Source organism: Meleagris gallopavo, chromosome 5, assembly GCF_000146605.3.
Source record: "Meleagris gallopavo isolate NT-WF06-2002-E0010 breed Aviagen turkey brand Nicholas breeding stock chromosome 5, Turkey_5.1, whole genome shotgun sequence".
Classification (NCBI taxonomy): Eukaryota; Metazoa; Chordata; class Aves; order Galliformes; family Phasianidae; genus Meleagris; species Meleagris gallopavo.
The window spans coordinates 43,339,191-43,351,148 of NC_015015.2; the positions used below are offsets into that span (position 1 = coordinate 43,339,191).

Genomic DNA, 11,958 nt, shown 5'->3' on the forward strand with positions numbered 1-11,958 from the left:
TTTTGAGAGAGAGAGAGCAATCCTAAGGATGACAGCAGAAATGCAGACAAGTAGTTTTGGACAACAGAGACCACATATTAATTGAGGCTTTTAGGGTATAATTTAATGCTAGTCTCCAAAGACAGCCTGCCATTCCGAATACTTCTGAAATGTTGTGATTATAGATAGTTTTCTTCATGCTCTTCATCATTCCCTCAAGCAAACATATATTCTGGTACAAAGAACTGAAGAGCAGTCATAGTCATTTCTCCAATCTCAATTCAAGTATGAGAACAAGAAATTACAGGCCTGAACAGGACCCTCACAACTCCTGATACCACACAGTGAAGATCTTGTAGCAAAGTTTTCATGTAAACACTTGGTTAGACTCTTATTAATAACAGCTTTGATAATAATCTCTCTGTTACAGATGCTGCAAAGGGAAAAAAAAAAAAAAAGCAATGCATGCTGCACAGGAAAAAAAATACGTTAAGTAAAATAGTGAATATATACTGACTGACTGCATATCCCCAGACATTTCACATGCAGCAGATACTCTGCAATTATGTTGAAATTTATGTTGAAAATTATGTTGAAAATTAAGATAACGTTCAGAGCTGCAAAGTTTTGTTGACAATATTTAAAGAAGAAATGCCTAGCACTGGTATACCCTGTTGTTAAATAACGCACCATTCGTTCAGCAACCTCCTGCAATGAGAGCAATATTTTCTTATTGCAATTCCCAGAATGCTTCTCAATAGGAATTGAAACATCCTCAGCAAGAATACCTAGGATGCAGAATCTGTCAAGAACAACTTGTGACTGATTGTGTGTTGGGACAAACAGAGAAAGGACCTCTTCAAGGCCACTACAGTCCTGTTCCCAGGGATTCCATATTACTGCAAACACTGAAATTTCAGATGGTCATTTCCTGGACAAGCAAAGAGAACTTGCTCTCCCTTAAGACCCCAACGGTCTTAAAATTTCTTAAGGATGTATTTCAAGCTACTATCGGAATTACGTATTAAAACAAAGCAATATGGATTTCCTAAATACGACACAATACTTCCTCCAAAACATCCCTTCATGGTACCCAGGGTGTCCTTGGCTTTCTGCCTTTCTGCCGTTTGCATGGATCTTTCAGTCAGTTCTTGACACAGTTTAAAGCCCAAGAGAATATTCCTGGAGCAACCTAACTACTAGACTATGACAAAGATAGACAGATGTGCTCCCTTTATGTTCTTCACATACACAAATATTCAAGTCTTCTTGCCCCCTATCACCAACTACTGAAATTAAACAGCAAGAGTTCAGTTGTGAAGCTTTTTAAGTTTAAATTAAAAAAAAAAAAATTACTACAGAAATAGAAAAATACAATGTCAGTGATCTAATAGCGTAATTTATATTTATAAAGACTCCACATGACTTAAGTGTGATCACCAAAAATCTTTGCTCCTTTTATAGGGGTAATTTATGCAATTATGGTCTCACTGCTAGCTACTAATATGTAAATATGCTAGGAATAATAAAAGCCATAACTTTTAGTCGGCATGCATGCCTGTGAACATCCTTTCAACAAGGGGAAACAAAGTTTTAGGGCTGTCAACATACGACATGTTGCTGACTACAGAAAGTAATCCTACAGCATCCTATCAATCTTCAACATCACATGAAAATCTACAGTACAACAGTGAACATTTTCAATCTTAAACACTACTGGGGTTGACTACAACAGGAAAAAGACTAGTAGAATCTATGTCAAAACATACAGTTAGACTGGGAAATGCTACTGAATAGTATACTGAAGCTGCAGCTTTTTCAGAAATGCATCAAAACACAGTTTGAAAATTTAATGAAGTTATCAAGTTCATGTCTTAACTTAGATCAGATTTTTCACAAACTGTATTATACCTTTACAAATCTCCATTATTTCTTTTTTGAAAGTATATCATCAGCAGATACTTCAAGCTTTAATATCTGACCTCTAACTTTGCTCTATGTTTGCTGGAAATCAATGCATCTTCATAAAGAATGTTCCAATTACCAAAAATTCAGTGAGAAAACAAAACTATACATAAAGAGTAATGCTTCCAACATTCAATTTATAAAAACAATGCATCTTACCCCCAGTTCCAAGGACTTTCAAGAGTTCAAAGTTCTCAATGCCAACTTTCTCTGCATGGCCTGTCAAATTTGCTGAAGGAAGGAAAAGAAAAAAGAATCACATCAGATATGCAATACATCAAAACATCATATTCCTACAAGCTTCAGTAAAAATAAATTAGCAATTGAATGAAATAAGAAGCATTAAAAGGACATTCCAGCAGCATATTGTACTATAGCTTGAAAAGCAAGGAAGAACAGAAATGTCTTCATAGAATTCTCACTGAAACCCACCTAGGCCAAACTTCTGCTCAGGTGCTCATGCCACTAACAGCTCCAGGGGCTAATAGCCACAACGTTCCGTGGGCAAACTGTTCCAGGCATTCATCCACACCAACAATAATGTATTCTTTCACTAATACATAATAGGCATTACTCATGTTTCAGATGGCACCCATTATCTTTCATCCTACCACCATGCACCACTGAGAAAAGTCTAGAACTGCTTGCTATGTAATCTTCAACCGTATACTTCTCGAAAGCAATCGTATTTTTCCTTAATCCTAACATCCTAAACATTACCGTGTTCTTGGATTACATGGCATTTAAGTCGATGTAAATAGAGCTCCAACGACCATTCATTTAATACAGAATTATTAAACATACAAAGACATTTTGCTATGATGGAAAGGGAAAGACCTTGAATCTACAAGGCCAACAGATCTGGAAAAACCTTAAGCTGAAACCAAGTTTTTTCATTGGCAGAGGGGTCTGGGAAGAGAACTCCATGTTTGTATTCTATACCACTGAGTATATTTTGTCTAACATGTTTTTCTAAGCAGGGAAGCAAAGAGCCCTATTTTTATGTTTTTCAATAAGCTGATGAAAGAAAGTTTGAAGTAGCTCCAGTTTTTTCCATCTCTCATTCTTATCATAATATTAGCCATCCGTTTCTATTAACATGATTGCAGCACATGTAATAAAGCTGCTCAGTGAAATTACACAGATTAAAAGTAGGAAGCCAAAAAAGTAAAAAGTTTGATTTTCCAAACCAAGTTCAGTTCATGATCCACTTTAACAAGCAGCTGCATAAACTGTCTTACTAGCACAATTAGGGATGCAGTATCAAGCACCAGAAGCTGCATACGCTGTCACAATTACTAAAAGAAAGACTCATAGTAACTAAAGGCTGGTTTTAGAGGAAAAAAAAAATAATAATAATAATAAAAAGGAGAACCAACAGAAGATGACAAAAATCAGCTTCCTCCTTTCAAACCAAACCAGAATGTGATATGTCTGAGAAACTTCATGAAGACCACGTGCTTTCTGAATTCACTATCAAAATTCATATTATTTGTTGAACTGTAGTAATTCCAGCAGCTCAAAGCAATAGAAAACTAAACTTCAGAAAGACATCTCTGTGCAAAGAACGAGCAAGCATAAAAAACCACACTAAATAAATGAAAAAGAAAACTCATGACTTATTCCAACAATCCTAGGAATCTGTAAACACACACAAATGCATCCACTGGGGATAAGCTAACAGTGCTCTCATGCAAAGCACTGATGAAATCTCATCTGAAATATCATTTTCAATTCCTAACATCCATTTGTATAGGGGATTAATCAAGCTTGGAATAAGCACAAAGAACACTTAAAATTACCAGGAGATAAAAAAGCCTAAAAACTTTCAGAGTCTTCTCCCTTGTATGAGTAGAAGTACATGACAATTGCAGATGGCAGATGTGTGCACACCTACAAGCTATCCTAGTATTACATGTAATAAAAAACAGATCATAGAGAAATTATTCTTGAACTGATCACAAGAGTAGTTATTAAAATACAGAAATACATTTGGTAGGCAAGATTTAGTGCCAGAACCATTTACAAATCAGTGAATTAATATGCATCACATGAATTAAACAGAAGCTTGCAGTACTATTAGCAGCAAGTGCAGCATTACAGTAATGGCTGAAGTCAGTAGTACAGATAATGTACCCATCTACCAAGAGTGAGGTAGACCCAGACTGAGTGAATATCTACATACTTCGCTCTGAAAGTCACCGAAAACAAAACTTCTCTAGACTCTGGCTCAATAAATGGTGAACTCAGAACAGTTAGAGATTTTTCACTTCAAAATCCTGATTCCAAACTTCTATTATACAGTATTCTACGAAGGTTTTTTACCATCTCATACACCTGAAGAGCTGTCAGCAGAAGGCCTTTCAATTAAACACTCTTCTAGAATGCACAACCATCGTTTAACAATGCTATGTTCTTGGAACTGCATAAGACAGAGAACGGAACACAGTGAAACACTGCATCTCCAATAACACGCTGATGATTCGTAATGCTGGCTATAGTCCTAGAAAGGGATCAAGTCCTGAACTCTGTCCATTAATCTGAGCTATACCTTAAACTCATTTTAATTTGTATTCCATATTAAATAACCGTAGTGAAATGTTATCCACTGTCATGAGATTAGACAGTAAGTAGATGAATGATAGCTCATTTATGTACTTCTTACAATGTGAACCATTGTTTTGCACTGTGGACCACGGTTTTGCATTACCCACTTAATCCCATTTTACTTCCATTTTGGATATTTAATTGCTTTAGAAAAATGATGAAATGTCTTGAAAGTTATTGTAATCTTATTTTTAACAACAGAAGTGGAAAAGAATACGGTGAAAAATATGCTTATTTGTGATAAGAAGCCCCCTCTCATTCTTCTGGCATTATACTGAGGAAAAAACAACATTCCTCAAGACCAGGCAGCTACAGATGCTGCATAACACATGGAGGCACAAGAGGCGCTAGTGTCATACAAATTCTGAGAATGACTCCCCATAAAGAAGGCAGCAATATTATCCTCAATCTAAAATAAATCAAAACACTAATAATACATCTTCAAAGCTACAGAGAAAGATCAACAATTCCTAGAGAGCGCTCCTCCCAACTCTGTCATGTCTGGCAACAGCCTCAGTCCGCCTCTAAAGTCATTACCCAAGAAATGCAAGCTGAAGAGCTGCAGTGCCCGTGCCATTCTTTCCAGTGACACCACTAGAACAGCTCTTTATCACCATTTCCTGAAAGTAGAAGAAGCAGCACTTTTTGACCCTGAGATATGGTGTGGCTATATGACATCTCCTTGAATTACTTTGAAGAGCACTACTCCCAAAGATCAGTTCTTACATTCACCAGCCACTCCTAAAGAACCCAAGTGTCCACTGCTGAAAACTTTCCAGAACTGCTTTCAGTAATTCAAAGATAACTGTTCCAAAGAGTCCAAGAGTCCTTAAAGGGTAATGACAAGAAGGCCTTCAAAACAATGACAGCACAGTAACAAACCTCTCCCATCCCCAACTCATTGCCACGCTAGCATTACTAAGAGAACATGACCCAACAACTACCTGTGGAACCCATACAAGGACAGGGGTGCAACAGGATGTACAGTCATCAGTGAGACTCCTTCCAGCCGCAGTATCGCAGCATCTCAGCATATGCAATGATGCCATTCAGACGTAGTAGCTGCAAACACAGCTCAATTTAAGAGGCAAGTACAAGGAAAGCAGCTTTGAAAACAGAATTATTTCTCCATGCCCTTTTTCTTCACTAGCAGAACAGCACAAAAGAAGGGAATCAAAGTTGGAGTAGGACAATTGTTTCTCAACAAACTACATGAAGCTACACATAGCACAGCAGTACAAATGACACGAACACATCAACAGAAAACACACACGCAGTAAGTTCACAATACATTCAAGGAAACAAGCAAACTGTATAGGTACCCAATTAGAAAAAGTCCTTATTTACACATTTCCTACAGTACATAATCCACGGTATCTAGCATTGGGCCAACACAGCAAGGAGAACACAGAGCTGAGGTGATGGCAAAATACAACAGATCAATCCAGAAAAAAGGAAACTGACTAAAAGGAAAGGCCAGGCAAGGGCCATCCATGAAAACAAAGAGGAAACAATGGTATTGGTCTCAATTATCAAATGTCTAGAAAGACTTGCACTGTGAAAACAAACCTCCATATGCAGAGACACCAAATCACGAAGCAGCATGTATTGCTATTCTCAGCTCCCAAGAAGCAGAGCAGCCTATTTGATTCTGGGAATCGGGACAAAACGCTTCTACTTGATGGAATATCTCCAGATGACAAAGAAATTGACTCTGTCACCTGCGTTACATTTGAACTTTGAGATGGCTCAGCACAAACTGAGAACTGCGCAAGATAGTAGAGCAGAATGACTACTTCCTTACTCAGTGAACTCAGATTGTTTTTCCTCGAGATTAAGCAAAACTTGCAAGCTATTTATAGAGGCAGGAGGGGAAAACAAAAAAACCAAAAAAAAGAAAAAAGAAAACCAACCAACAACACAGCCCATAACCAAAGCTTCACAGCTGCTATTCATTAGACACTGATGAAAACACATCTAGGATGCTGTATTAGTTTTCTGTAATATACATGTTTGAAATTACACCTTGGATTGTAACTCGTTTCAGCAACTGAGATCTATTGTGAAGGCAAGTAAAAAACATCCCACAATCCTTTCAATCTGAAAGACTATCACCAGCTAATAATTGTCAGGCCACTGAACAAAAGTTCCATCTAATCAGTACAAGGAACCATCTTACAAAACTTAAAATCAAATTCTCAAAGAATAGCTATGAAAAATATAGGTAGTTCTTGAGGTGATTAAAAAAAGCAAAAATAAAACACAGCCACAGTTTGGACTCACAGTGAAGAAGGAAAACTGCAATCCATGCTACTCTGAACTTTAGAATCACAACTGAGGTAACTGTAGTGACAACCATTCATCCTCTGTAACATTAGGTGTTTAAGAAAGAGACCATCTGAGCTGAAAAATATTCAGGTTTTGAAAGTTGTTGATCGTAGTCCAGTAGGCCTGGAAACCAAAGCTTTGCACAGCCAAAGATGACAAAAATCTTCTGAAGTATTAGCTAAGTATAATACAGCATGTGGAAATTCAGAAGTATGAAATACTGTGGGAAAGGCAACAGAAAACAATCACTGCCATTATTAGCATAGATTGAAGCTGTAGAACAATACTCCGAAGTTGTCATCTGTATATCAGAAGCTGAAAAAAAAAAAACAAAAAAAACAAAAAAAAACGCATTGATAACTGAGATTAATCACAAACTCACAGTAGTCTGAGCTGGAAAATGTTCCATGTTAAAATCCATTTGCATTCATCAGCAGAAGCTATTACAGAAGTGATTTTGCTATGAGGTCTGTCATTACTGTAGGATGAATCACTATGAGGTCACCAAGATTCAGCCCAGAGGCATCTCATGGTTAGCAAGCTCAACGTGCAATAACAGTATACACCACATAACAACTAAGAAAAAAATAGTTAGGTAACACAATTATAAGAACTTTATTCATTAACAAATACCAGAGTTGAAACAGCCAGATCCGAGTAAGATGTCTAAACACGGCGCACGCCTTTTTAAACCAAAGATGATAACCAAGAACAAGGTATGAATGAAATATGGCCTTCTCTATCAACAGAGATCAGCATACCACTTGATCAAAACAAACAAAAACACTCAGCACAGCCCATGACTGAAGTGAGAACTCTTGATACAGTGTTAAAGTAATAACACAGGTTAAGTGTTAACAAAAGAGTAACTGAAGTTTTGGCAAAAGGTGTTTACATACTGGCTTATGCAGACAAAAGGTAGGCAAGCTCAAGAATGATCTTCAGAACAATCCTCTTTCAGGTGAAACTTTCGTGACCAAATGTTCAAATCAGCATAAAATATTTATGAATGTCAATAGTCCCAACAGATCCCAAACCAAAAGAAAAACGACTGTAGTGTAAAACCTCCATGAAGCAGGCCATCTGCCTACGTACAGAAGGTGTCAGAAGCAAAGCAATCTTAGAGTTTGTACCTCATCATTAGGACTGCATAAAGATACAAATAAAGTTTACTAGAAAACAAAAGACACCAAGCAATGAAGGTGATCCAACAGGAATATTTACATCAAGAGCTGCAAATCACACCCGAAGATATACAGGCTCTCACTGAAGTTTAATCAACTCTGTCAAATGCTTTCTGAACTGCTTCTTAAATAAGATCCTAAAACGCAGATTCCACAGAGTAAAATTCACAGATCTAAGTGGTATTGAGGTATTAAAAACTGCCCTTGTATCTCCCTTGTATCTGTGCACTATATCTGCACAGTAAGACCAGTGCAGATATATTTTAGTTCTCTAGGAAAGTTGGACTAAAGTAAAAACAGTAGAATTTTGAAATATTCAGTTATTAATATCTCTTCATATCTAAACATTATACAGAATTAATAATCATACTTTGTGTAAGAAACAGCTTTTGTATCATTTAAAAAGTATCTGTAAGCTTCCATAAGAATGTTTTCTTCTAAAAATAATTAAGAAATAGTGTTGCAGAGGTGCCAGGTGTAGCACCATAGTAAAGGCGGAATTCTCTATTTAACTCATGATTTCATCTCCTTTTTTAGGCACAGGAATCTCCCCTTGCAATGCAATACAAACAAACAATAAGCTACCTTACAGCTACGTGTAAATTCATTCTTCTTCAAGTTCTCATTCAAGAGGAGTAAGAATTTATCATATTAAATCCTTCAAATTGTTTTAAGCCTTTCATAACTTACAATTTGGTGTGAAACTATTAGATTCAAAATTAGATTCAAAATTCCAAATTGTTCTGCCTCTAGAACCCTGCAGCCCTTTGCTAAGTTACTTGTAGGCTTCACTCTCCTCTTCCCTTGCAAGTACAAACTAATTCAAGTTCCTCAGTCCAAAGTTTGTGACAACAATACAATGAATCCAGTATCTCCTTCAAAACAGATTTGCCAAAAGGAAAAGAACAATGGCTTAAAGCAAACCAAACACGTCTATTGCCTATCTCTCACAAGTTTGCCTTAAGATCCCAGCTTTGCTCATTTTTGCCTCACACCAGGCAGTACAGTACAGTGAGATGGGCAACCTCCCAGCTAGACACATGCAATGGAGGTTCAGAATCCTTTAACCTTTATTTTTGTTCCACCAAAAAAAAAAAAATACAACTTATGAAAGAAGAAAACAAGAAGAGGAAAAGAAAATATCTGTTGGCAGTTTATCTCTTTCTTGCCTTTCTATGTCACAGCTCTTTCCTCTGCCCATATCCTTCCCCACATAAATTGTTCTCTAATAGGCTTTACATTTGTCATTGTGCAGATTCCTGGCACTACCAGGGAACAAAAAAATGCTAAGAGGCAATTATAATACTTTCTCCACTGTAAATAATACAAAGCTTCTTAGGTCTCCAGAAGAGATGCAAAATTCTGACAATTCTAAGGTTAGCCTTTAAGAATATAGCCTTTCCCTTCACAAGGTACAAGAAACGGATCATCCTGAAAAATTCATTTTCTTAGTATTTCCACTGGAGAGCTGCAGAGAGAGTCAAAGACAGTCACCACTTGCGATCAGTTGATCTTTGGTATGTTTTTTTCCCTTCCTACTTCCTGTCAAGAGAAGGGGATTCCACTTTCCCCACAAGGTCACTTCCTTCCCAATGTAAGGGAAAAGAGATGGCAACTATTCTCAGATTTCTGAGCTGTGATTTTCTGTTGGTTTGTGTAACAATCTCTTCAAAAGAAAAAAAAAAAAGATTTGGTTGCCAAATACAAAAGGAAAAAAAATAAATCAGCATTAATTCAAATGTGTTCACTGCTAAGCCTACAAAACATCCAACCAAAAGTAACAGTCACTGAGTATACACGCACACATACAGTTTGTCTAGTAGTAGGGGGAAAATCTGGTTCTGTGCATCATTAGAATTAAACACACATGCACAGAGTAGTGCCCAAACATTGCAATCTAACAAAGATCACAGCATCTCACAGGCAATCGAGTGCCACAGTTTCTTCCCTATCACAGAGCCCATCCACGAAGTGATGTTATTTTCTGCAACTGCTTTTTGCTGAAGCAATGGAGAATGAGTTTCAATGCCCTAAGAACACAGGATATAGAATTAAAATTAAGATTGACCCTAAATGCCAGACGACAGGATTATAATTTCAAACTGAAAGTTTAAAAGAAGTCAAGCCGTGATAAGACTAACAAGCCACAAGAGTGTTGCTTGGTACTAAATAGAACCTCTACAGTGTAGAGATAACACTACATGTCCTCTAGTTGTGCATTTTCATATACCACAATAGTGGCTTGAAGGTAAAAAGCAATCACCTGTTTTATTCTCAAAGACATTTGTTTCACCTTACACCAAAGTTCTATAGTACGTTCACTTACTCACCTGACTGCAGTCAATGCCAGTCTGTAACCAACTTCATGTTTTCTGAGTAATTACATGACCCAAGTAATTGCAAAGCACAACTAGAGGTTCACCTGCAGTATGCTGATTTGAATACACAATTCTGTCTACTTTGAATGAGCTACTGTTATCAAGAGGTTCAAGCAATAACTTCCACAACATGAAAAGAAGGCACTCCCTTCTCAAAGAAGCCACTAATTTCTACCCCAATATATACTCTTTTGAAGCACGGTGGAGACTGACCTCTTTTTCATCTGCCAACTACTTTTGATACTCTCTAAATCATTCAATTAGTCACGGAGCTAGAAACATCAAAGGAAACACAAAAAGGAAGGGAATCCAGAATCTAAACAAATCACACGTTAAGAGGATATTCACGGTACACAACCTCAGTGTTTTAAAGCAGCAAAGATTCTTACAGCTACAATTCCTGCTTTTAGGAATGCCCTTACCCTCTTTCCCAAATTGAAGTGAAAATAAATAATCATGCTGTGTGTTTTATAACTGTGGTGGGTTGACCCCAGGCAGCAGCTAAGCACCCACACAGCCAGATCGAGGGCAAAAAAAAACTAAGAAAAGCATCCAAAGTATCCTTATATGTATAAATTATACCTTTCTACGCGAAAGAGTTGAGGGCAATTTTTCTCCTCAAATTATCACATCTTCATGCATTGCACAGATACAAGTTCTGAGACAATCTCTTGCTATGCCATGCATAGCAATGACACTATTGACATCTTCAGGAGTAGGAGTCTCCCAGGAGTACATGACAGAGCAGCTCCCTCCTCCACCCTAATGTTCCTGAAATAGACGAGCCATTGCTAGAAAGCATTTTTCAAAAAGCAGAGTTTTCTAGATACTTAATATGGAGAGGGAAAGCAACTGACTCCCATTAAACTACATTTCAAAAGCATACAAAAAGACAAACAAGCCTGGTCTTCTCTTAATTAAAAGTACCAGTGCTTCCTGAATCCATAAAGCTTAAAAATCAAGATCAAACCAACTGTGTATTATGCTGTTAGACAACATTTTGTCGAGTGTCAGTGAACGCATTTATTCTTCAAAGTACCTCTAAATGACTGTCTTGCAGGGATATGTGCTGTCTCAATGTCTATAAAAGAAATCCTCATACAGCTGGAGTCCAACATGAAATAACCGCAATCCATGTCCTTTTCCCCTACTTCTTTCTCTCCCGCATACTGAAATCTAGCAATACCTAATAAGACAAATATGTATTCCACCATTTCTTTTTTGTTGTTGTTCTTCAAAGAAGGAAACCACAGCTTCTTTGGTTTCTGCAGGAAGAGCTTTTTTTTTTTTTTTTTAAGCTGCAGTGATAGCTATGCTCCACTGGGGTACATCTACAGAGCCCCTGGACCAGTGTGACACCGGGATGGGAAGCTGAGCAGTACCGAGGGGACTTCAGCAATACCACCTGCCGTTCCCAAGCGGTGCAGCACAAGATGCCAGCTACCTGAGCCGCGGGGATACTTTGCTCAAACTTTTAGGGTGAACAGCATCCAGTTTTTGCTTTTATTTACAGAAAA

The 11,958-nt window shown here is 37.4% G+C and overlaps 1 protein-coding gene across 1 annotated transcript in view; it reads right to left on the bottom strand.

Annotated features, from left to right (window-relative positions):
- The window catches only part of RPS6KA5 (ribosomal protein S6 kinase A5), a 63,032-nt gene that overhangs the window by 50,515 nt on the left and 559 nt on the right, over positions 1 to 11,958 (bottom strand). The window contains exons 2-3 of the mRNA XM_019615835.2: positions 8,890 to 8,896; positions 2,104 to 2,176 (exon numbers count right to left, since the gene is read on the bottom strand). Of these exons, the coding sequence (XP_019471380.1) occupies positions 2,104 to 2,176; positions 8,890 to 8,896 (80 nt within the window). The remainder of the gene's footprint in view (positions 1 to 2,103; positions 2,177 to 8,889; positions 8,897 to 11,958) is intronic.